At 40.3% G+C, this 27228-nt stretch overlaps 1 protein-coding gene across 3 annotated transcripts in view; it reads right to left on the bottom strand.

Moving 5' to 3' along the window:
* kdm4b (lysine (K)-specific demethylase 4B) overlaps nucleotides 1-27228 on the bottom strand; it is a 66436-nt gene that overhangs the window by 14691 nt on the left and 24517 nt on the right. Inside the window, exons 7-13 of one of the 3 annotated variants that reach the window (XM_038715590.1) lie at nucleotides 22793-22896; nucleotides 20384-20521; nucleotides 5924-6120; nucleotides 3258-3505; nucleotides 2718-2950; nucleotides 1312-1432; nucleotides 136-296 (exon numbers count right to left, since the gene is read on the bottom strand). In XM_038715590.1, coding sequence (XP_038571518.1) covers nucleotides 136-296; nucleotides 1312-1432; nucleotides 2718-2950; nucleotides 3258-3505; nucleotides 5924-6120; nucleotides 20384-20521; nucleotides 22793-22896 — 1202 coding nt within the window. Of the gene's footprint in view, nucleotides 1-135; nucleotides 297-1311; nucleotides 1433-2717; nucleotides 2951-3257; nucleotides 3506-5923; nucleotides 6121-17493; nucleotides 19509-20383; nucleotides 20522-22792; nucleotides 22897-27228 lie in introns of those variants that run through there. The other 2 variants (XM_038715591.1, XM_038715592.1) reach the window with 2 other exon arrangements.

Raw genomic sequence — 27228 nt, 5'->3', positions numbered from 1 at the left:
TTAGCTATACAAACAAATTTGTTACACCTGAACTACCGCTACTCAAACTACTGACTACATCAATAACACTACCACTAACCTGCAGCTACACCTACTACATGTGTTATGTGCTTCTGCTGGAGTGTGTGGCTGTACCTTTGTGTAGGGACAGAAGAGTGAACAGATAGCACAGTGTGGTTTGAGTGCTGCCACTGCAGAATTGAAGGCCTTCTCTGCCAGGAAGTTGGGAGAGTGATTCTGCCACAGGTGCTCTTGTTTCTTCATGCTGCTGTCCAGCGGCATGGGTGAGGACAGCTCTGCGGGTTATAAAGAAAACAACACGCATTAATGATGTGCTGCTCCAAAAAGAAGGCATCCACAATCTGAAGTAAGTGACACATGCTGAAGAGATGTTGGAAGATCTATTATTGGTAATGATTTCAGTTTTCTCTGAAATGCAGGTGAAGTATTTTTGGAAAAGCCCAAAGATCTCTTTAATAAGGGAGCCTTTGCCTTGAGACAAAAATAGCACCGTCTGTTCCAGACAATAACACCACCACTCCTGATATAATTGGCCGATGAGCACAAATAGCACAGACATCAACAACTTGCTGTTGAGGGTCTGAAATCAATTTTGCACTGAAGCCCCTGAAGCTACTTATCCAGACTGTTTGCTAACCCTGGACAGAAGTCAGGTAGAACTCTTCACAAGCTTGCAATTTAACACTCTTTTCTCCCTCCTCCAGCTCGCTCTTTCTCCTTATACCCCCCTCCATGCTTCTGAAGGACAGGCCCTGAGTCGGGTCCCCTGCTGCTGACTGAAAGTGACTTTGAAAGTAGGTAATTGGAAGTCATGATCCCCGGATCAATAAGTGTCAGTCAGAAAATGAAAAGAAAAAGACGGAAGGGAGGGGAGTGAAAAGAGGCCTTGGAGTCTTGATTTCAGTGTCCCCACAGGGAGCTTTAGTCCCGTTTGTTTTTCTTTCTCCAGATCGATAATCAAAATAAAAATTATGTCTTCTTCAATTTAAGTACCATGATGGAGAGGGCAATCAGTGGGATTACTATTGAGGGGGACAGAGGAAAAAAAGGACGGCGACAGATGAATAATAGTCAGTGTCAGCTTTCAACTTACATGGGTTTCTTGCAAATCATGTTTTGGTAAATTTGTGTGAATAATCTTTAAAGGTAACAGTTTTATTGGGAGTTATGACCCCATTTTTATTCATGTCATGGAGAAATTAAAATAGTATTTACACCACTGTCCATCCAAACAGTGCTGAGTTTAAAATAAGAATACATTTACAATAAAATACACTCAAAGCCACACACCTTGGTCGCTTGTTGGTTCTTGCTTGACGATGGACAGAGGGGAGCGCATGGGCGGCTTGCTGAGGGGGTGACGGCGACTCTTTTTTACTTCTGTTGGCATCTTCATCTTGGAGTAGGATGGCTGATAAAACACAAGAGTGAACAACAAATGTTAAAAAAAATAATAATGTGTATATATACATATACACACACACACACACACACATAGAGAAAGACAACATAAAACAAAGTGCTTTAACTTTGTAATATGTAGCAGCATAATTGGTAGAATTACAAATTGTTGTTTTGCTGTGGGAAAGTACTTTATGGAAATTATATTATAGAAATGTTTAGGGCTGACCCCTGATTCGACTGTCAATCTCACAGTCGAAGCATCGCAGTGAAACAAGGATCATGCCATTTTGGCTATATGGGGGTGCGCAACGTCTGATTTTACATAGAACTACCAGTTTTCTCCCGATAAATTAATATACAGCCTATTACAATATACATTTCAACATTTAATACTGTAAATAAATATGTAAAAACAATAAAACTTTCAATAAATGTTTTTGAAGTGCGTGAATGAATCCAAAATTGTAACCCTAACCCTGGGTCGTCAGTGCACATGTGTAAGCGTAGCGTGTATGTATGCAGTGGCAGTGGAGGAACGCTTGCTGAAGAGACCAAGCCCCAGCTTCACGGTGTTGTGCAGAGTTGTTCGCACCTTGCGCGACTAATTTATCACCGTAGATGAACCACATAAAGAATATTTTATCATTTTTAAATAGCCGACTATTAGAAATACACCCGCAGGGAACCGTGACGTGCATGCAGTTGTCGGCAGCAGTAATGCACGTAAAACTCTGTAGGAGACTGGTGAATGACAGGCAAGAGAGAGAGAGAGAAAAGGGTCTTCAAAAAGCCTCAGTTTAGCTGGAAATTTACAGTGTAAGTTCAATGAAAAGACACTGCAGCTCTGCAGCTTCTCAAGATTAAAGCGGAGCTACCGTGTATAACACCCGTCTCCCCCTCGCAATAGCTGTGCACAAAAATACACACGATTCGACTATCAGTCGACTACAGGCAGGACTTGACGATTCTGATTCGACTATGTAAATCCTTAGTCGGGGACAGCCCTAGAAATGTTACTAGCACAGCTGTATGTTTTCACATATTTGGTTTTCTACACGTAGTACAATTTTTGCATTAAACTGATATCAGCAACTGTTGGTGAATTTTTCACGCATTAAATTAACCTGCTTTACTTGCAACTGTACCAGATAACCAAATTTGGAAGTTGAATTCTATTTTCAGATAAGCCAGCTACATATTTTTAATGTAACATACCAGCAACTGTGGATTAAGAACAATCAAAGTGTTTTGGCCTGTTATAACTTAACTCGACTTTGAGCTGAAAATCTCACCTGGGTGGCACTCACATCCACTGCTGGGACGTCACTCTGTCTTGGGGTAAGAGAGCTCCCTGGATGACTGACCATGGCCGTTTTTGAATTCTTGATGCCGGATGTAGCAAACTGCTCAAACGCTTGCTCAAACCCAGTGATGGCGCTGTGGATATTTGACTTCTTCGGCTTTTTCTGCTTCTTTTTCTCCATGTCCTCTGTCAAATTCTGTGGTTTGGCCTCAGGTTTTTGAGCTAGCAAAGAGGAAAGAAACCTCAGAAGAGTAGTGATGGCTCATCAAAAGCTTTGAAGAGGTGATAGACATGGTGAATTTTGGAATGAATTTGGAATGTTTTAATCATGCTGAGTTGAGTTATCCATATTTCATACTGCAGCTGAAGAAAGGGAAAATCTGGAAAAACACGTCTAATGCATACAACTGTGTTGGTTTTGATCATATTCACATTAAACTAGTGCGTGCTCTGGAATTAAACCCATTACTTTTCTGTTTCATAAACAACATAAACAAAGTCCAATCTCTTACTGCTCACTCTGCCTCACCCTCTACAGTTGGAGTCTCTGCTGCTTTAGCAGCAGCCTCGGCGGCTTCCTGCTCCTCGCGCTCCATGGCCTCCAGGGTCATCATGGCCTCTCGGGCTAAACGTTCCTCTCTCTCCTGCCTCCGTTGAGCCTCACGCTCCTCCACCTGTCGTTGGTACTCGGCAGCATTAAGCTCAATGCCATCCTCTGCTAGCACCTTCACCTCCTCCAGCTTTAGACGACGAAACTGCTTCATCTTCTGCATGGCCCTGGGGTCGGGAACAAAAACAAGTATATAATTAAATTCACATTATATATATATATATATATAAAAACTCAATATGTTATTTATATGCACAGTTATTTAAAGCACAGATCAAACTCAATTCAGTGCTTGACATTGGAAGAGAAAAGCATTAGAATGATATTCAAGACAATAACAAATAAAAGACAATCAATTAAGATGAAATTTTTATAGTAAGTTGTAAGCAAGTTGTAAACTGCCCCAAATGCAACGAAGGAAATAAAAGTGCAGTAGAGAAACAAATCAATCAAAGGCACAGGCGAACAGAGTTTTTCATTTAGATTTGAAGGTGGTTAAATTTGTGCATTTGAGATCAGGAAGTTGACTCAAGGTACATCCATCACTTCTAATCTATTCTACACGCAACTGGAAGCTAGTGTAAAGATTTAAGAACAGCAGTTGTGTGCTCACTTCTATGTGAGCTGTATTTTACGGAAGACTAAGGTCATGGCAGCAACAGAGCAGTTGCTGTCTACTACAGTGAGATTGTGTGCAATAAAAGCATGAACACAATATCTGTTAGGGGAGATAAACCAGGAGTTGAGCGGGGGTCCCAGCAGTGACCAGATCTTTCATCTGGCGATGCAGGAAGTAAAACAGGCTAGAGGTGAACAATTTTACTCCTAACTTGTTGAGGCAAAGTCCATCTGCCCTAAAAAGATAGTCTGCAGTCCCAGAAAGCTAAACTGTCAATAAGGTGCACTGAATGGACAATACATGCATTTGAAAGCCAACAATCTCTCAACTCCTCTTCTGACTGGTGGTAGAGGGCCAACACCTCAGTATTTAAGGAGCTGAGTGTGTTCCATGGATCGGTCCAGTCCTATTCAGGATCTCTGATTGCTGTTTCACAAAGTCACTGGTCCCTATGATGTTCTTCACAATTGGGTGTGCAGCCAGAATACGTGCAATTCATTTTGTCATGTCACAGACCATATCCTTGGGAAAGCAATATATTTTGGTGTTCTTAATGCTCATGCCTTTTACATCTTTAAATAGCAAAATCACCCACTATCAGGGTTTGAGGCCCAGTCAGATTTCTCTGTAGCCCTTTTGCTTTCAGAATTATTCTCAGTCAGAGAGGTTAAGCAGCTCATCAGAAGAAGATCCAGGATCCTGCAGCAGTGGTGCAAATCTGTTCTCAAGTTGTACAATTTGTTATTTGAGTTTTGTTGCTAACTCATCCTTTTTCCAGTTTTCCACGACTGTGTCCTACTAAGCACAGCAGTTGATGAGGCACTCTGCCTCGCCAACAGCGTCGCAAATCTTAGGATTACTACTTACAGATTTCTTGCCAGACAGACAACCCTCCTGTTTCTTGGTAGTCTTTTTGGTGTTAGTTTGTTGTGTGTTTGCATCCTCTTGTCCACTGTTTTGAGGCTGTGGTGAAGTGGTATCATTCCCAAATGGTCCACTTATCAATTTTTATTTAAAATCGGTGTGTTTTAGCACGGCAATTCTTTCATCCGTGGACAAGGGGTTTCTTGCTCCTAAGTAGCTTCAGCTATTTCCAGGTTTACAGTCACTTTAGTTCAGTAAAGTGAGACAGCAAAAGGCTTGTGCTGTTTATAGGCCACGCTAGCACAGTCCTGGAGAAGTGAAAAATATAGCGGCGTCTTTCATAAATTAAAAGTCCCAGTGACTTATCAAGGACCCAGAACCCCCACCCACACACACACACGCACCCACACACGCACACACACGCACACACACATAAACGAAAACAACAAAAGAAAACATCCATTTGAGAGCAGAAGTTACTCCTGCAGTGCAGAACTTTTGTCTCCCCCTTCTGACAGTGAGAGTAATTACACTAATTACAGTAATTACTGTAATGTTTTTGTATTATTGTCTCTTGGGTATTATTATCTTTACACTTGTTAAAGCACTTTGTAGCTTGTTTTTGAAAAGTGCTCTACAAATAAAGATGATTATTATTATTATTATTATTATTACACAACAAAGTCAATGCGCGCTTATCACATATAGGCTCTGCCATACTGAGTTGCTGCTGTCGATACGTTGCTCCCACCTTCAGCTCTAACAAACCACTTATTGCTGGTTGGCATAAAACACATCACTACAGGTTTAATTCAAAAACTTCGGTATACTGTGAATATAGACAGATTTATGGGGCGCTGATAGGCTTAATCAGCATTGTGTGAACTCATTTGGCAAGGGCTTGAATGTAACAGATCATTCACCGTTCATTTATATGTAAAAAAGTCTCACCCTCCAGCTTTAATATACAGAGAAACAAGACATCTTTCAAATGCATTCAGATTACTAATGTGCAGATTTGGATATTTACATTACTGTAAGGCTTACACACATGTAACCTGTGTATCAAAACCAAATACATTTTTGTAGTTTGACCTCTTACCTTCGCAGGAGGTTTGCTCGGTGGGTTACACGCTGCTGCCTCCAGGTCTCTAGTTCAGGACTGCTGAGCTCAGTGGCCTTAAGGTGGTCCAACATCGTGATGTCTTTTCCCTGTTTCCATAGCTCGTAGCGATCCGGCTGCAGGCAGCGCACAAACACGTCCATGGAGATCTTCACCATGTCCTTACGACAGGTACACTGGGAGAAACGCAAGCAGAGAAGGAAGAGATGACTGTGTGTTAAGAGCAGAGGACATCTGCAGGTAGGAGATGAAGCTGACTCGATGTTTGACAGCAAAAAGACAAGCCAAATCCTCCACAGTGGTGGAATACTGCTGTTTGCCTGCATATGTATCAGGCACTACAGATGAATCTTTTAGTTACACTTCATAGATTCTTGACTGAAACTTTACAGTGAGCAATCAAAAGAGGTGGTAACAGTCTGCGGCAAACAGATGCCCAAAAAACAGCATGGAAGTCAATGCCAAAGAAACAACAGGGGAGAGTAGCAGCAGGAATTACACTTTACAGAGAAATGGTCCTCAAGCTTCAATTGTATGCATTTATAAAAAGAATCTGTCAAGTTTTACAACTCATATATCATTAGATTCATATGTATGACCAGTGTGTTATGAACTGAAGAATGTGTAACATTATTAATATCCTCCAGTTGTGCATTTGAAATGGGTGCAAATAGCATTAATTATAATATACCTCACATAACATGATTTCACCCTAATTAAATCAGATCTGCAATATGGAGGAAAAGCCATTAATAAAGCTACATTCAGCCAGCGTATAGAATGAAAACTGTATTTACTAATGAGAGTGATTTTTGAATGCTAATATTACTGCAGTGTGGAGTGAAAAAAGCACTATGTGTATGGCAGGTAAATATAGTCAGGTTCATTAGCTAATCTGAGCTGAAAACAACACCTGTTACCAGACTGTTAGTATGCACCAAAAGTAGCTACTGTTATTTGTTTCACAGCAATTTGATACAGAAACAAAAAAACAAACAAAAACAAAAAACACACACACACTTAGTTTAAAATGCAGCATTTGGTCACTTTTAAAGGTTCAGTGTGTAAGATTTAGTGTCACCTAGTGATGAGGTTGTGAATTGCAACTAACTTTCAAGTCTACCACTGCTCCCTACCCTTTCAAAGAGTGTAGGACAGCTACGGTGGCTGACACAGCTCAAAAGGTGTCTATTCTGAGACAGCAGAGAGTATCCAGCCAAGAAATGAGGTTTCTTTAGGTATATTTATTAAGAAATTATATTTACTTAATTATTTAGTAAAACCATGTTATTGCGACTTGGCCACTGACAGATAACATGGAACATGTAAGCCAAGAGTGTGTTACTGCACCACAGTCCATTATTAACCACATTATACACTGAACAAAATTATAAACGCAACACTTTTGGTTTTGCCCCCTTTCATCATGAGCTGAACTCAAAGATCTAAGACTTTCTCTATGTACACAAAAGGCCTATTTCTCTCAAACAATGTTCACAAATCTGTCAAAATCTGTGTTACTGAGCAATTCTCCTTTGCCGAGATAATCCATCCACCTCACAGGTGTGGCATATCAAGATGTTGATCAGACAGCATGGGTATAGCACAGGTGTGCCTTAGGCTGGCCACAATAAAAGGACAATTTTGTTGTTGTTTGTTTATACAAACATTGATAAGGGAAACATGTTATTCTCTCTATGATTATGGACCCTTGCCAAAACTGCCCGCCAGCAATAATATCTGGCCCACAGTCAGATTATGGTGCTTTGATAGCGGCAAAAAATATAAATAAATACTTTGATAACGGTGCTGAAATAGATCTCAGTCATGTCACCAACAGTTACTCACATAATCACTTCCTCTTTAGTGGTTTTGCCAACAAAATAAAAGCGGAAGAAGCTTATATAGTGTAATGCTGTAGTTGGAGTTGAACTGAGCTTTTACTTTGAATTTAAAACTTTGAAACATTAAAAGAGTCTGCTGCCTGCTTGACACACCTCTGAAAGAGCCGTCAGAAAACACGATTCCCCTTAAATGTTCTCTGCCTAGATATACAGAGAAATGATAAAGCGTCCATAGGTTGATGGATGCAGATCAAACACCAAAACACAAACACTGCAGCAAATGCTGTAATGTGAGAAACAGTTGCTGAATAATCAATTTGATCAAAAGAGAGAAAAAAAAGTTGTCACAGGGTAGGCTTGAACTCTCAACCCCCAGGGTATGAGACCTGCACTTCACAAACTGAGCTAAGTGAAAACCATGTTTACAGAGGTCAATATTATGTCTTGTATTCTTACCCACCATCTAACGGTTCAAAACATTGCTCTGATGCAAAACTTATTTGCCAACCCCTGCTGTATAACTACTACTTCTTCTAATGTACGTATACAACATAGTGAAGAGTGTCTACACTGCCTGAATTCTACCAGAAGTAGAACAAGAATGTAGTGATGAAACGCACTCTGTAGCACTGTCCGTTTTCAGCTACTGTCGCTACTGTAGAAAATGACGATGCAACTTTCTACACCACTGAAAACATAGTTATGGATCTTATATTGCATTTCTGTCAATACATCTCACCTCAGAAATATTAAACACTGGACCTTTAAAGCAAAAAACGGAGGCAGAAAGGCAGCAACTGGGCTGAAAATGTTTAAATGATACATCACTGTAATCTCCCAATTGGAAAAACACACACATCATGAGTGTACAGTGGAGTGGCCTTTGTTTGGTGTCCCATGGGTTTGTAAATTTGCAACAAAGAAACTCTAAAATATGATAGTGAGTAAAATATGGCAGGTTAATGTGGTACCAGTGTTTCCGATTTTGTACTATGCCAGAGGCAGAATCAGCAGTAAAATCGCCGAAACAGTTTGACAACTTTGCCCCAAAATAAGGTTTAAAAAGCATTTTTCCAGACCGATTATACTTCTACTACGCATGCGTCACTACTACCACACTATACTACTACTACACGCATGCGCAGTAGAGTTAAAACAGACCCTTACGTCAGTGGAACCACACGATTGGCGTGGGGTGGGATAACCGACAACTTTGCCGTTATGGGCTTTCCCCATAGAGTTACATTAAGGATGTGATTGAGTGGCGTGTCTCCTCTATAAAATGGCTCTGGCTCTACTACTGCCACCTAGCTTTTTACTTACTCCCTCCTCACTACCAGGGGGCCCAGCTATCGCTTAAACACAATCATGACTGTTTGCTGTCCTGGCTCCACAATGGTGGATAGAGCCCCCATCAACATCATGACAACAGAAACTTTACACATCTTCCGCTGCAGACTGAAAACTTAGACTTCAGACTGCACTTTGGCTCCTAAAAATACAGGTCTAAAAAAATAAATATAAAAAAACAAAATGCTTCTATGTCTTATTGTTTATTATTTTTCTTATTGTAGCATTTGATGCAGTTGAGCAAATTTGATGAAGTTGATACTTGGTTGAATGTACTTATTGTAAGTCGCTTTGGATAAAAGCGTCAGCTAAATCAATGTAATCACTCGCACCTCAAGATGACTCCACAAACCTCTCATAATGTCATTACAGGTCAATGATTCATTCTGCTGACTCGAGAAGAGAAGAGCTGTAGAGTGGCAGAGGTGTTAAATGAAACCACAGTGCTGAATAAAAGTGAGTAGAAAATGGCAGGTACAGCACCAAGTTTGGGAATAAGGGAAACAAAAGCAGGGAGATTAAACAAACAAAAAATGGTAGACAGAGAGAGATGAAAATATTTTCTTTTGTGCCATGCTTGGTGTATTACATTCTGGCCCTATTATTTCCTGAGCTGTACTGAGAGCCTTGTGTTCAATTACTGGAAACACAGCGGCTCACCCTCCCCAGCAAAATAATATCCAGCCAACATCTCATCTAGACACCACTTGACAGACGGAAACATTAAAATATGGCAGGGCGTGTTGCAGCAGAAAGTGGGAGGGCAGAGGGGGGCAAGTAAGCATGGGTACAGCTGATTGTTACCATCATGAAACTTTTAGTAAAAACAGCAACATGCCAGGAAACTACAAACCCAATAGAACACAAGGTAAGTATTGCCCCAATTGTATCTGGGAAAATGTGCTATTTTTATTTGTAAAAAAGATTTAAAGGCTCATTTTATTTTTATGAAACTATTAAAGAGGTTATGGAGATTGTTTCCAACCTCAAGGGCCAGGACGAGATCCACTTTATTATCATATAAAAACTTAATTAGAAGAGGGAAACAGATTTGGAGATACACAAGATCTGGGAAAACAAAAACTCACCCTGAGGCAGGCAGTCAATGAGCCCTGAAGTATACTTGGGCTCCTAATGAAGCTAAATTGTTGGAGAGCACAGAAAACCTAGAGCCTGGGGACTCTCCATGGATCAGTAGACTCAATGGATGTGCCAAGTAGTAATAAAAAAAAACAGGGCTTTAGTCTGACCTCCGTGACCCGACCCACAGAAGCTGGAAAATGTTGATTATCCAAAATTCTTTATGCTTGCTTTGATCACACCATCGCAGATGAGGACAGTAATAACAAGAAAGATGATCCTAAGAATGAAGAATGGTTGTAGAGGTAATTAAAAATGGTAAAGATGCATAAGGCTGAATATAGTACACAGCAGGGCTGTATATCATCCAGCTGCTTATCCTATTAAGACCTACTGTGAAATGAGACAAAAACTTATCTGAAGCGTTGTTTGCCTGTGTCTGTTACACAAATGTTTCTAAGTTTTTTCACTGAGATGTATGCAGGTGAAAAAATGCTGACCAAGTAAATAATGACTAAATTGCTCTCATTTTTCCCCTCACCCTCCAACTTAATTTGTTCCCTTCTTTATCTACTAATACACACATCCCCATTCAACAACACTACTTTGTTGAATAGAAAGGGGGAGATTTGAAAAACTAGTAAGCATTGTGGAAATGTTAAGTAGCAAGGGTGTATGGCTTTCACAACTGTAGACCAGACTGTGTACACAACAAACTGTATATACCGCACTGTACTGCTGCACCTGTCATTGTAAATGTCACCTGTGATAAAACAGTACCCACTAATCTCACACAATATGGCTGCCCATCTAATGGCAGTAGCTGGTGGCAGGGTGGGCTGTGGGTTACAAAGCTTGCCTTAAAACTGAAGGGATTTGAAGCATTCATCCTTCAGATAAGCATTAACAGTTAGCCCCTTCCCGGAAACGCAACCTTCACCAACATCGAGACACAGTGAAATCTCTGTGCTTATCATGTTATTGTGCTGTCGTTAGAAATTAAAGTAGGTTCATTGGGGACTGTTATCTGACAATTTTAATTTAGAAATTGCAAATTTAAATTCAGTACAGGGGTTCGATGTGGCAAAGGCTGCCTTTGGGCTGTTTCTCATCTTACAAGCACCAACAGTGTGAAATCACAGGTATCTAATGTGATAATGAAAGTCTATGTAAACTATCTTTGTAGCATGTGAGTGACATGTTAAGTATGAAACTCCAAGATGATAACAAATATGACTAACTGCCCTTGTAAAATTTACTCGACAAATGCTATGAACTATTTTCAAATGCTACATTTATGTGGCAGATAATCATCTTTCCGTGGTCTTCAATTATAAAAATATTGTTCAGTTTAACTACTCTAAGCAGTGTTTGCTACAAGAGCAGTCATATTCTTTTATCACTTTAATAAAGCAGTAAGCCTACCACACAACTAAAAGAATGTATTTTGTTTACTGATTATCACGGGCATAGGTCAACACATAAACAACGTCTAATATAAAATCAGTATGTCCAATCGCAGCATGTCTGTGCTCAACAAAACAAGACATGTCTGCAAACAAATATAAAAAAAAGACAGAGTGAGTCCTCTACAATTCACTTGCAAGATGACAAAGTGATGTGATTTAGTCTGGGAACTGGGAGGATGATTTCTGCTCCTCTCCCAGACAGAAAAATCACCGTGGAAACCTGGGGGAATAGCAGCAAAGTGTGACTGAGCACCAAAGGAACGGAGAGAGGCTTTCATTGAGAATACTACAGACCCAGAACACTGAAACTGTTAACATTCAGCGACATAATGGTGCAGCAGCAGACACCTCCTAGCAACTATTTTCAGAAATAATTTTCAAGATCCTTTTTGCCATGTTCAGTGTTTTAGTGGGCTCACTGCTGAGCTGTAGTCGACCAAACTTGCCAATAGATTACAGCTACAGTATGTAAACAGTGTTTCCCATAAATAAGCTTTACTTGGGCGGGTCGCCCAGGTAGAGTAACAGCCGCCCAAGTAAATTTGGCGACCCATTTTAAAATTGTTCTTGATTGCAGCGCTGCGCAGCGCATATTCGCTCCGCACATCGTCTCACTCGGTCGCTCTCTCTGTCTTTCTCTCTCTCTTTCGCAAACACGGACAACAGACCAGTCTGTGAATTGAATGGTTGGTATCAAACACCGCTGCACAAATCTGTCTAACACAACACTGTTAAAGTCAGAGACCCATCTTCAAAACAGTTATTAGCAAGCATTTAAGGAGCCTAGCTAATAAAGAGAGCTATGTTAACTTTGAAAAACACCTTTCGAAGTTACCACGCTGTATAAGTGGTAGTCAACAGGTGCGTTCGAGATAACTGGCTGACTTTAACCTACTTGATAGATAGGGGAATAAAAACAGCGCCGTCATGTCATACACAATCTACCTCCGTTAGACTGCGTGAGCTTACTGAGGTCTAGTGACGTTTTGCATCGCAGGTGTTGTGCCGAATTCTGCATGCCTGCCGTGAATTGCATACACCTCGAGGTGGATGCAAATTTAGCCTACAATATCTGTTTTGCCCAATTATACAATTCACTTCTTAGGGACACTTTGCTGTTTGAACGCGGTTAACGCCACGTGTTTTTGCTGAATGTCAAGAAATGGTACTTTTAGCAAGTGTAATAATATATTAACGTTCATAAAATATACACTGATCATTTATCACTAATGATTAACCCCACAAAGAATAGTATAGCGTTTAAAAGCAGAACATTTCCTACAATTCTCGGCAGGCATGCAAAATGTGGCATAACACCTGTGAAAGTCGACTGCTACCCCGCCCCACTTACGCTGTCAATCTGTGGGAAACACTGGTTAATCACTGTGGCTGCTCTGTGGTAAGTTATTTTCCTGTTTATTACAGAATAAACTAGTTTAGCAGAGCAGAGAGTTGAGCAGTGGATGACACTTGGTGACCAGATTAAAAAGGGTTCAACTTCTGCTATTCAACTTTTTGTTCAAATTAAACAAGGTCCCTGGAATCTATTGTGACTGGGATGTTATGTGGACAGATACTGTAATGCCTGCTGGTACGTGTTTTTTGTTGTTTGTATAAGCTGATCCCTCCAATAGCAAATTAAAGTCAATAACCATGTCCGTTTGATGTAATCTGAGTGAGATGTTGAACCCCTGAACTACTGAAAAAGAAAATTAAATGCCTAGATACAAGGCATTAGGTTTGCATAGCAGGAAAGGTTGAGGAGAAAGTTAATTAAAACTGCAATGTCTGAAATAATGGAAGTATAAGTACATACACAAACAGCATGCAAGGACTGCAGACAGTAGGCCTGCTTTGACCGCAGGTATGTGTTCTCTTATTAAGTCAGACAGATGGTTCAGCAGTTGGGGAGCTTGTATTTATGAAGATGGAGACATGAAGCAAGCCAAAGCTCACTCTCTCTCTGTCATGGGCTGGCAGCCCCCAAACAGTGACAAACTCCATCCAGAGTCCCATTGCTCACTGTCGTGTATGGCACTGACAGAATAAAGCTTTGGGGGGGGGGGGGGGGCTGGGGGGTTGTAGCTATATATGGTGATGAAACAAAAAACAACTTTATTTAATGTTTTCCCAAAAACCCTGAATCAAAGAATAGAAGACAGAATATGTAATTTCCCTAACATTTTATTGTCGTTGTTTTTTTACTTTTATTGGACACATGTAATATGTTTTATACTTTCTGTGAATATACAGTAATTCAATTAATCTTATTTCCATGCTGTATAGACACCTTATTTTGAAAACCGGGCATGTGTGTATCCTCGCGCTAAATTCATTAAGTCCAACCCGATTCCGAACTTGATGAATAATGTTGTATGTGGTTCTCGAATCGCGTAAAATCAAGACTTCGCAGCCTCACTTCAGGTAGGACTCTAATATTGCAACACTTGTCTTTGTAAAGAGAGAAACTGACAGGATAAAGTCACTTACCTTCCTGTCAGCTCGCACTGGTCCGTTACAGTGGATTTACCATAAAGGCTTTAATACGTGTGCACTCCTAATGTAGGTACGGCTAGCTAAATCGCCTTCTCACAAACGAGTGACAGAAAGAGGCCGTTAACGTTACCGTAGTTACCTCAAATGATGTAAAAATAACTTTCGGTTCATTTTGATACTATGGCGGAGCAAATTAGTCTCGTTAATTAATGGGAAACACTGCTACTCATCCTAGAGAACTAAAACCATGGCCAAAAAAGTCTTTAAAGTTGCTAAGATGGCAAATGCCGCAGCCTTCAACTAATGAGCACATAAAGGAGGGCCACAGCCAAAAACCAGATCATTTAGTGAGACCTTTTTGCTACAATGTTTTTGTATGGTAGTCAAGATCCCAATGGTTCGAGACATTTAGACTACTTTAAGAGCCCACTTTTTCCTGGTACCCCCAGGATTCCCAAAGTTAAATTTAAGACTTTAAGACCTTTTTAAATACCACCTAGGATGAAATTTAATACCAACTTCACTGCCGTATAATGAAAAATCTGTATGAATTTTAAGCCCGAGAAAAATATTTACAAAGTTACATGAATTTAATAAAACATTTTATTATATTACATTAATATTTAACACACTATAGCTTTTTGGTGTGTGTTTATACTTTGAATCAAGGACATCACTTTGTGTTGAAAAGTGGTGGGGACATAAGGGTTTAGGGGTGTGACGATACACTTAGCTCACATGCACGATTTACAATATTGGGTTCACGAGAACAAGACAAGAAGATATTTTAAAACTATTTTGATTAAATATTCAATGCTGAAATATATAAATGGGGGCCTGGGGGTCCCCTAGAAAATTTTGAGCACTAAACACTTAATTTCCTGCATTCTGGAGACATTTTCTGCACCAATTTATGGTAGAATTGAGTTTATTTATATAAAGTGATTCAGATGACAACTCAAACAGAATATAATGCAGTACTCAACAGTATGTTTTTGTAGATTCAGAAACTTTTTTCGGACATTTTTTTCTGCTATATTTAAATGGCATTGCATGTTTTCTTATTTTAACATTTCTTGTTGCAAGCCATTTTTCAGAACATATTTAACAAATGCTTCAAAAAAAGTGATGGAGACATGTCCCCAGTATCCCCAGCATAAATTACACCTATGAAATTAATCCAATATTTGGAGAGGGGTCCAACTGCAGACCTCCACTGTCAGGCCGGTCAGTTTTTTACGTACCCACAGGACGAAAAGGTGATGCATTCTTGGTTGTTTCGCTACTCTACACATCGCAACAGCGGTAGGTGACTGGTTAGCATTATCCAAAACATTGAGTAAAGTCTTAATGCATTGCTCTTGGTATATGTTCGCCGTCAATAACTACCGCTGTCAATATTGTACATCTAAATCACACAAATTACAGAATGTTACACATGTGTAAGTTAGGTAGAACGACAAATAACCTAGGTAATGTTCAGCTACGCCAACGGTGGCTAGCATTAGCTCCTGAAGTAGCAGGATTAGCTTTTTCCCTTTGGATAACGTAAGCTACTCATAGACTGTATGTAGCTACAGTGTGTTCGTTTTTTGTAAAGCATTTTGCAAGGGCATAGGTTTGCATTTGTCTTAACATTTTGACGATGCTCAGGTTAGTTATTTGTCCAAAAAAAGATAAAATAAAAATCTTTATCGTTTAGACTGTTCGGTGTAGCTTTTCACACTTAACGTTAAACAGTGTGCAAAGACTTTGCTGGCTGTATGAATTGATCTTAGTTGAATCTAAGTTTATGTAATACGAGAGTTTCCCAACCCTCCCCTGGAGAAAGTTACCCCCTGTCCTGCATGATTTACTCTCTCCCTGCTTCAACACAGCTGATAGAAGCAGCTTCGGGATTCATAACGAGTTGATAGTTTGAATCAGCTATTTTGGAGCAGTGAGATATTTAACACACACGGTTATTTAAACAGTTATCCACATAAAGATACTACTCCTCACCACAGCCACTATTGTCATATCCCAATTTGCATGATTTAGATGTACAAATATTGACAGTGGTAGATATTTTGATATAACATGCCAAGACCAATGCATTCAGAATTTTTGAAAATGTTTAGGATAATGCAAATCTGTCACTGCTGCCAACTCCTTTTCTAACTGTGTAATCTGTGTGTGTACAGTGAATAAAGTAAAAGTATTATTACAGTAGGCTACTGTCTCCATTAATTTTTAAAAAAGTGGATATGGGTTCTAGGTACGGTCTGAGCTCTTAATCATGCATCTGTGGGGGTCAGTAATTCATTAACCAACAACCATTATTTTTAATGACAAATGTACAATATATTAATAAGATAAACACAAACTAAACGAACTATGCTGCGCACCGCATGAATGTCATTACGACATGGTTAATAATTAATATGATACCATAAAGGGCAGATTTGCGGTCTCTCCTTGAGCAGTAGTCTTTGTTGGTTTGTTTCAGGCTTTTAAAACTTGAACTTTGTTGCAGTATCACACACATCTGGGGCAAGTAGTGAGCTGCTGTGTGTGAGAGAAGGTGTTGACCAGCAATGAAGTCTCTGTCCAGGCTTCTATAATTTATTTATTAAACCCCGCCGGTAACGTCCGTTATACTATAGACTCCCACGAAGCTCAAATTGTAGTCCAGATTCCACAGTTGTCCGTTTTTCTTATTAAATTCAGCTGATAGCAGTAAAATGCCATAGTATATTACTCTTAAAAGGTAAATTATGAATGAGAAGTGTGTGTGTGTGTGTGTGTGTGTGTGTGTGTTTCTTTTAAGATGACTGGGCTAAGTTACACTCTTAATCAACGACGATGTTTTTCTGTGAATGGATGTGGCTAGCTGTATGGACGGATTTAACGTCATGTTTTGACAGAATAAATAAATAGTGCCTGTAAAAAAGATACTGATACTAGAAGCGATATACAGTGGGCTTTGTTGCTACATTGGCACAGTAAGTGCTAGTAGAATAGGCTCAATCAATAGGTTATATTTAAGGAATTAGCCTGCTAGTTTCCCGTTACAATGTTGACTAAATAATTAAATATAAATCAATGACAAAAACCCCCCCCCCATGTCGACGTGATTAAACGTTATAATTTTTGAATGCGTTTCCTGTCAAATCGCACGCTTTTATTTTGTAGTTTTTGCGTGTATTTCCTGTCCTGACCGCCGTGACAGTGGAGGTGGCCTGACAGTGGAGGTCTGCAGTTGGACCCTGCGGTGTAGCCTGGCCAGAGTGGCTAGGAAGGTGGTAGGTAGGCAGACTCAAACATCATATGTTTGCAGAGGTGATTATTTTATTGACAATGGTCTGCAGTACACGGATAATTCAATTAAAAAGACTTAAGAAAAATAACGCATCAAACTTGTAGCAACACTAACAAGAGGCACGTGTTCACAGCAGCACCGCCTCACCTCTTTGTTTCCCCCTGTTTATATAGGGTGGTCAATTCACACCCAACTGCTTCAGCCCATCCCATTCTGATGCAGGTTGATCTACTCCACAACATCAATACCTAGAAATCTCTTTATATTTGGAACTTCGTTATCAGTTCACTCCGCTCCCACTAGAAAACAGGTCAGGGTTATTCACACATTTATTCATAATAATCAAAAACAACCAAAAGAAACATTCCTATAAAGAAAGAAAACCCTCTACTTGGTTTGGCCCGGTGATGTCATCCATGACCACCCTATTCCTATAAAACAGGAAATACTTAGGCCGGCACCTCCCCAAACAATTATCCTGCATGGTGGAACTGGACAAAGGAACAAACAATTGTAAGTATTAACACAGGAAAACAATTAAACCATGTTTAAACTTGCAACCTAATAAAGTTGAGCTGAAACTAACTTATGACTATGTGTTTACTCTAACTTACCATATGCTTTGCTGTCGACTGTAACATAATACAAACTCAAACAACCCGGGATAGTAAGTGGTGCACTTTTACATAAGCTATGGTAAATTACCAAAAAACATAAACATATATGTATAAACTAGAAGGTAATGGTCTGTATGGGACAAGTGGTGAGCAAACCCACTTTGTCACAGACCCTCTTGAATATTTGTGAACTAAGAACTCTTAAGGGGTGAAATCAAAAATACAAACAAAGTTCTTACAATAAGTTAGACCTTGGCTATGCCAATTGCTTCGGTGATTATTCATCCTGTTCGGTTTTTGCATCTTAAGGTTGTTTGAAATATAGTGTTATATATTATTTGCTTGAAAGCAGCAGGGATAAGGAGTTGGGCTCCGGTTTGCAACATTCACTGAGCAGGAACCTGCAGCAGGCCTTCCAGCTCCGCTGTTTCATTAGTGCTCGCCATAGCGCGAGCACCACTGTCCTCGGCCTCAACCGCCACTTGTCCGTGTCTCTGGCTTTCTGAATTTCAGACACTTCCCATTCCCAGGTGACGAGCTACCGTTAGCTTGTTAGTAGTACGTCAGAGACGTTTTATTTTCGTTCCTAACTGACTGATACGCGCCAGAGCTTGGATGCCAGAGCTTGTGCACCGCGAACACTCCACAGTCCAGAGCATAAAGCTAAATACTGACGTAAACAGTAACGTTACCTGTACTGCGGTATAACATCAGAGTCACACCAAACAGAGTCAATTATAAAAGTCACAAACATAAAATTATTTATGACGTTACGGCATTTATTTAATCCTACGAAAGGACAAGAACAAATTTAAGACCTTGGTAAACAAAAATTAACACTTTGGTAATGGAATTTAATACTTTTAATACTTTTAAGACCCCACGGGTACCCTGTTTTAATAGGGAAGAGAAGAAATTAAAACAAAGGCAGAAGGGAGAAAAAAACACTCTCACAGGTCATTTCTGACAGTCACGCCCAGTGAAGGGGCGTTCAGCCTACCTTCTCACTCAGAATGACTCAGAGTGAGGGTCTTGCTTGAGGACATACAGAACAACTGCTGCTGTATGGGATAATCTCTGTAACTACTATGATACCACACCAGCCCAAGGGAATAAAAACATTGGTGTGAAAGACAAAGAGAAAGAGGGACAAAGAGACGGATGGCAGAAAGAGCCTGTCTCGTAAGCCGAGCTGTTCTCTTTCACGACCCTCTGACTGTGTGTGGTGCTACGTTGTCGATTTGTCAACCCGGATTAGCAGTGCAGAGTGGAGCACTCTTCTTTATCAGACTGAGACAAGTGTAGTGGAGATGCTCCCTCGAGCACGGGGCTGGGTGGAGGGAAGACTGCTGAAGCCTGGACTGCTGGTTCTTAAATTACAAGTGGCCACATGGGTAAGTAGGAAGGCTGAAAATGAGAAAGAGGGAGAAGGGAGGGAACTGTACTTCTGCAAACTGGCACCTCATAAATCTAACATGCAGCCAAGTAGAGAGAAAGCAGGAAAAAAGGGGGCACATGCGCATATATGTGAACACTCACACACAAGGGAAGAGAGGGGGAACTGAACAGGAAAATGAAGTGGAATGTTTAGAGAAGAGACAAGGGGGGAGGTCCTTCTAGAGGACATTGTAGTTGTGCTTCCGTCCACAACCAACCCATGCCCTGTCAATTTCATGCTCAACAGCCCACAGGCAAAGTGGCCGTTTGTGTCAATGGAAGCATGTGAGGGAGCAGTTAGTGTCAGTGACTAGCGGTGTGCAGCAGACAACCAGACGTAGCTTTTTATATTTCGATATGATCCGTTACCACATCCCTTCAGACAGCCCAACAGCCAGAGCAGGAAGGCTGCAAAGCTGCTGCTGAATCACACATCGGCTCAAACCTCTTCAAATGGATTGTCTGCATTTGCCCGCAGTGTTTGATGACAATATTTATAAGTGAAGGTGAAGCTTATAGTTTACAGCAATTTAGAGAAAATAAAACTGGTATTTAGCTGCACAGTGCTCACATTGCCTTAATCAGGCCCACATAAATATTAGTAACAGCAACAAAAACAACAACAACAAAAATATACACAGCCAAGAACAGGGCTTTCGTCCATTAAAAACATCCTTACTAGTGACTTCAGGCAGGTCTCCCTCTTCTCCTTTCCCAGATCATTCCTCCAGTGTCTATGTTCTAAATGTGGAATTTAGCTCTGTTATCTCTGTTACACTGACTTCATGTTGTTAAAGGACTAAATATGTACCCTGTAAGTTTAAGTTATCTGTAAGTCATCTTACCTGGGTAGCCATCTTGCCGTAGTCCACCCAGCGCAGGGTGGCAAAGTTTGTGGACTCTGCGCAGTTGAAGCCATGGTTGAAGCCAGCGTGGTAGCCATAAGGAAAGGTGATCATAAACTCCCCTTCATTCTGAGTTATCTGTTCATAGAGAACAAAAAACAAAACAGAAAAAGGTTTACAAAGTTTTTAACGTTATTCCTGAAAATAAAAAAAGCTTAAATTGCTGTCGTGAATTTTCTTTCAAGGTTTCCTCAATTCAAAATAACTTACTGGAGCTGAACTGCAGTCAGAAAAGAACTGAGCTTATTGCCGAATCTATTCCTGTTTTATACAAAATGTGATTACCGGCAAACAACATCCTGCTAAACCCCACCCCTCTGGTCTCATCTATTAATCTCTTGTGCTTTTTGGCCCTCAGATGTTCTTGTACAGTCTCTCTCCCATGTAAAAACCCACAGAAAACATAAGTCATCACACACACACACACACACGACATCATACTTTATTGTTTACATACTTTATTATTATTAATATTATACATAGAAAGCATATATGACTTAATGATATGATTAAGTTTGTTATAAATACTTTTGGACACAGTTTGATGACACACTCTCTCGTCCCTACACAACAACATTAAAAACATTCTCTGATGAAAGACTTGTTTTTTGTATCGTTTTGTTTCGGCCATGTACTGGTCAGGGTGTTCAGCACGTCTTTTCCAGGGAACTGTTGAGTGCATCTCATCTTCTCACAGAAACCATCCGTCTATATCGACTGTTTTCATATTAATTAGTTCTTTTCTCTGTCTTCACTTTAAGCCAGTGTTCTTCACTTATTCATATTTTTGCAATAACAAACTTCTCTTTCCTCACTGAACTTCCAAGTATATCCAGCGTCCAAAACCCTGAATGGCTTCCTTGGTATGCGCTAACTTCACATGATTTAATATGCACAATATGTACATGCTTATGTACAATATGCTACATATTTTAAACTATCATATAGCAACACATCTCAAGCTGACCAGTCCTCATTTTAACACATTGCTATTATTATTAACCTAGTGCCAACTGAATCGCCATCAAAGTCATATGAAGATTTAAAAAATCCCCAGCTGCATATCCACTGCAGAGTGAAGTCCAATGAAGACAGCAAAGCATCTCATAAACAAGCTGGTTAAATAAAAAATAATTAGGTCTCTCATCAAGGACATTATTGAACTCCAACAGATTGGGAGACACTTCTTTCTCAAGCCATTGTTCAGTCATTAAGAAATACGGTAATTTCTTGACATTTCTTTGACTTCCTTTATTGGAGATTTTAGATCATATGAAAAAACCTTTATGACAGAAAAAGATAATAAAAATAAATGTAGCATTTCTTTTAACTGTGGTGACTATTCTTTATAACCCTGTGTGGTCATTTTGCATATCCTCCAAAAGTAATTTAGACTTCTCACTTTTATTCAGTCTGATCCAATTCTAAAATATATTCTATTACTACTCATGAGTCTCACATCCACAACAATTGTCATTGAGTAGGAGTTCAACTCCTCAGAAACAACTTTCCTCAAAACTTTTTTGACTTGCGAGCAAAATTAATTCCGCCTAACATGACTGCTGCGCCGAGTGTTGAGTGTCTTCCCATGAGCTCAGTGTTATTCTGAGAATGTTAAGAAATGTGAGGACAAGTTAAGCACATTCTTTTTTAATGTGTTGCCCCAAAACTTAAGCCCTGTACGTCTGGCTGTGGATCTCAACTTCTTTGTGAAGCCTGGATCCAGGCAATCAAGAGACACATCAAGCCAGACAAGGTGACAGGCATGAGGGGAGAAACAGGGGTAGAGGCTGAGAGTGGGAGATAAACTTCTCAACTAAAGGCAGTGGTTCAGAAATCAAACGTCCCTTTTTGCACTTGCAAGAACGCAAGAAGATGGTTTTATTTTTACACATGAATCGAGAGAGGTACTGTAGGTGTGTAACAAATAACATGTTCACTGTGATAATGACGTCCTGAGGGGGGGAGTGAAATCGGGTGGGGGGGAACCATCTGCTGACAGTGGAGAACTTTGTATGCCTGCTCTGTGCCAGATTTCTTTTTTCTTCCATTAATTTTTGAACTGTGAAGATTTACACTGCCTACTGAACAGAACAGAACAAAAATAGAAAGCCAATTAATTTCCTATGACAGGCACAATAGAGCATCATCACTCATACTGTATCATTACTACAACCTGTAGCGGTGATGTTTGTGTTGTCACCTGTCATTCAAAATAAGCCAACCTCTTCTGCCATTTACGCAAGACCCGCAAATGTTATCAGCAAGCCCGTCAACAAACACTATTTTCTCATAGTGACCAATAAAATGTCCTTTAATGTCATGCAACATGGAACCGTTGTCACTCACCCTGTCAAAGGGAATGCCATATTTCTTCAGGATGGATGGAGATATCAGCGTCATCTTGTGGCGAAGGAAAGCGTCACAGCCTTGGGAGCTGCCCGGGAAGAAGCCTGCAGGGGGGCATTTAAGATATTTCACTGACATTCCAGAGAAACTCCAAATTGCCTGATTAAACCATGAAAAACTATAGAGATACAACACCATAGGCTCTACGACAACATATGTACGGTGTACATATAGCATTTCACTGTGCATGTGGTTTTCATTTGTGTTGGAATATTTTGTTAATAATTGTATTGTTCTTAATGGTTCTAATGTAAGATATTAGAAAACTTGATGCAGAGGTTTTTTTGGCAGTTTTGCAAGAGCTTTTAGTCGGCAGGTGAGTATTTTAAGAATCCCTGCTAAGCATCGGCAATTAAATTGATTTCTCCAGCCCAAATGTAGCTGTGTGTACTATACTGTTATTCCCACAACCTGGAAAAGGAAATCTGATTTCCTGTTTAATGGACGTCAACTTATTTACTGCCCAAAGTGTGGAATAATCACGTTCCCGCAGTGCATGTAAACGCATTGTTTGTGTGCATCCAGTTTGGATATCTGCTAGATTGCATTATGGCACGCACAACCAAAGAGAAAACCTTTGCCTGAAGATTGGAATGGCATCTAACCGGTTATTGCATATTTATTATTGTTAACTTGAACGCGCAATGAGAACGTGTCGATAACCTAGCGTTACTATGCCTAGGCAAGGCAAAATGTGACACTGCCACGGTGGACTAGTATGTGTATTACACACTTTGGCATGATACTGGGTAGCAGTATACCGGTAGCAAGTGATAGTGTTGCGGAGTATCTGATCCGACATGGTTAACTATAGGAGTGTTTCATTTAATAGGAGACTTGTCCGTTTCACAGCATTTTTTAGATGCCAATAAAAACACATGCAATTGTTAAAAAACCACACAAATTGTATATTGTACAAATGTATGATTTCAACTACTACAAACATATCAGGGTGCACTTGCATAGCTGAAACTTAGCAATGTTACCTTTGTGTTACAAAACATCCACCCCACTTCCTTAACAACATAGACTGTTTTGAGATCATAATATACCCCTCTGACATTTTGGGTTTTCAAAGCCCCAGCTCTCTCTCCCTAAAACAAAGGCTCACTTTTGTTCTTAGAGTCAGAGAGACTCTCTCTGTCGGCCTCTGCATAATCAAAAGCAAGAATTTCTCCTCCGTCACTCAAACTCCCACTCTTTACTGTCTGTGCCCGCCAGTGCCTCAAAGGGGGGTCCATCCAAGCCTCCACCCAGTGAAACTTTAATGTGACTGACAGTATAATCGGCAGCCATTTCATCCTTCATTTTCACTGCTTTGTTTCAGCCTCTGTTCCACCCTCCAAAGCAAGAGAGGGAGAGAGGCCCCCTATTCTCTCATCGCCTGCCTGCTTGTTTGAGCTGATAAAAGGTGAATAATGTGCCGACAGAGGCCGGGTATTAATCCCCATTAAAATGCAGCTGGCTCTCTGAGCTCTCCGCGGGGTAATATTAACTTAAAGGCTTCATTCTGTCCTTTTGAGTTTGAAAATTAAGTTTCTGCCTCCAATCTTACATCCCGTCCCCTCCCAGGCCCCGCCACCCAATAAGTGTGGAGCCATGACTGAAATAATGCGGAGATGAGGAGTGATAGCTACGGCTGTCCCTGTGTCAAATGTTTGGAGAGGAGTTTTCAAGTAACAAGACCGTTGTCCCAGCCCCATTCGGCACTCCTGCTACACTCGTAACTGTCTTTTAAGGACCTCGTAAACAGTTGGCTACCTGTGCTGACGATGGCTTTGATAGGTCAGTGGGTGCTTGTTAAATAACGTTGGCATTGCTTTCCTCCCACTGCCAGCTGGTTAGATGAAAAGAGAGAGGAACGCTGTAATTTGACTGTGACTGAAAGCTCAATGCCAATGTGACGAGTGATAAGACTGCCAGCAGTATGCATTTTAAGGTTAGGGTTCCATCGTATTTCATCTAATCTATGAATGCATTATTTAATTTCGCAATCAAATCAGAACCTTTTTGAATCTCTTTTCAAATCTATTTAGTTTTAGTTCCATTTAGTTTTGAACAACTTCACTGAAAATCTCCATTAGTGTAAAAGAAAACAGGATGCAGTGAAGTTAATACTGCATAAAACTAACTTCATCTTGAATATATGTTGTGCTTCAGCTATCAAGGAAACGTTAACTTCACTGAGTCAAGCTACTTGTTATGATTACTAGAGATCCAGAACTGTCCAGTTGATTAGCTCAAAATAATATGAAATACTTGTCCCAATCAGCTAAGGAAGACTATACACTCTCACTGAAGTGTTAAATTGCAATACTGAAACAATACTGAAAGGATAAACAGGGCCCATCAGAGCAGCATCAGTGCACATGAGAAACAATGCATGACTGAAATTTTAAAATCTACTTGCATTCAGTGCATAGCACTTCGATATTTATGGCCATTTAACAACAACTGTTGATTCTTCATCAGCAAAGACAGTTTTGTGTACTGTGACTTAAGCTGTCAATATGAGAGGCCTTTCTTATAGCAGGCAAAAGCACAAGTGGAAGTTAATAATTTACAGTTGCCGCTGCCAACCCCATTTTTGTTTCAAAACACTGGTGTAGCGTTTTAGTGAGGACAGACGAAAACAGAGGTCTTTAAAAAACGATGACACAGACACTCACATTTGGTTCCCTGATTGGGTCTTATCTGTCCTGCAAAGCAAGAACACAACGCTACTGACAGTGTTTATGTTGACCGTGTTTATGTTTGGTATTATTATTAAAATACACACTTAACCACTTGTGCTGTGCATATCACCGTATTTAGGTGTTTTCCGCCGCCAGTCGCTTTGGACTCCCGTGTTACTTTTATAGTTCCCCCTCATTGTCGGTCCATGCAAAAAAATCTCTCCCGTGGTTCTTCATCTGTAGAAGTACTTTCTTATTTTGGCAAATGTTCTGCAACTGCGGAATAGGCAATCGGCTTCATGTTTACACCGGCACGCGCATGCCAAGTGTACATGAATGGCCTCTATATGTGCGTTTTCAGTCGATTTAATATAGACGGAGATCAATTCTGAAACGCAGCTAAACCGCTGGTCTGTTTTAAAACAAAAACGTAGTACTGTGGATGTAGCCTTACTGGCAAATCAACATGAAATAAAGCCATTGTTTGTTATACCTGACATTAAGCCATTTATATTGTTCAAGCCACAATCTTGGATAGCTGTGGTAAAAATAAATCTTTGATCTGCATGTTTTAACATCAACTGCACTGTAAGCCATGTGTTTAATATTACCTGGACAGTGCTGGGGGGGTTTCTTTGAAGACAGTGCTTTTCTGTCACATATTGTGTATTACATATTCCAGCCACTCCAGTACAATAGAAGGACAACAAGACAAAGAGGCTCTGCATTGGTGATTATTGATTTGTTCTCAGCTCTTCACAACAACAAGGACAAACAGTGTGTGTCTATATAATGGAGTTTGGATTGGGCAACTCTCGATCATCATCCCCTCATCTTATACCCCACTCAGAGAGATATGCAATACACACGTTAATCCTCGTTGATCCAAACAGGGGATAGGAGATCGGAGCGGTGGAAACAAAAGGGAGGGGTGCGAGCAGAAATCTTATGTCACAGAGAGGAGTAGATGGCTGAAGAAACACTAAAGGCAGAGTGGTTAAAGACTATTTCACTTCAGACAAAATCTGCAATGCTGTGGTGACACATATGAAGACGTAGCAACCGGGCGACAGCTAATGCTTTCTCCTCAGCGCCATAAACAACTTCACTGTATGGGCTTCCTCCAACTCATTCGGCAGAACACACAGTTGATGATGCTGGCTTCAATTCAATAAGCTTCTCCTCCAAATTTAGCATTTACAGCCCCCTGATCTTTTTAGTATAACTGACTGCACACACTAAGTGCGTCAAGCTGCTCTTCCTTCTGAAGCTCCATTTTAGCACAGCCAGGTGACAAAAGAAATCCATGTTTTTGTATATGGTGAGAAAGTGAGATATCAAAAGTTTCTCACCCACTCAGTACAAGCAAAAGATTTTTCAATGTGTGGCCCACAGCGTATAACACACCGTTTAGTGTGAGGACCACTGTGTTAGCCAGAAAGGTTGTTTTTTTTTGTGAGTGGTAAAGGCCCAGTGTTGTGCATGCTGTGCATAAGAGGAATGAGGCAGGGTTCAACTGAGAGGTGCTACTTCTACTTTATTCCCACGCACAACGGACAACCAGTAAGTACGCTGCACCTATGCGCTAGTGTGTGTTCTGTGCGTGTGTTAAGGCTTGTGCAGACTACACGACTTTCAGTGTCGGCCGATAGCCGTGCTGTTCACACTACACAACTTGCCGTCTTGTGACGTCAGTCTTGA

Source organism: Micropterus salmoides, unplaced genomic scaffold, assembly GCF_014851395.1.
Source record: "Micropterus salmoides isolate LMB-PRFRI ecotype aquatic unplaced genomic scaffold, ASM1485139v1 Ms_hic_scaffold_13, whole genome shotgun sequence".
NCBI classification, from domain to species: domain Eukaryota; kingdom Metazoa; phylum Chordata; class Actinopteri; order Centrarchiformes; family Centrarchidae; genus Micropterus; species Micropterus salmoides.
Note: the sequence above shows the minus strand (reverse complement) of the source record. Positions and strands in the feature narration are given on the sequence as shown.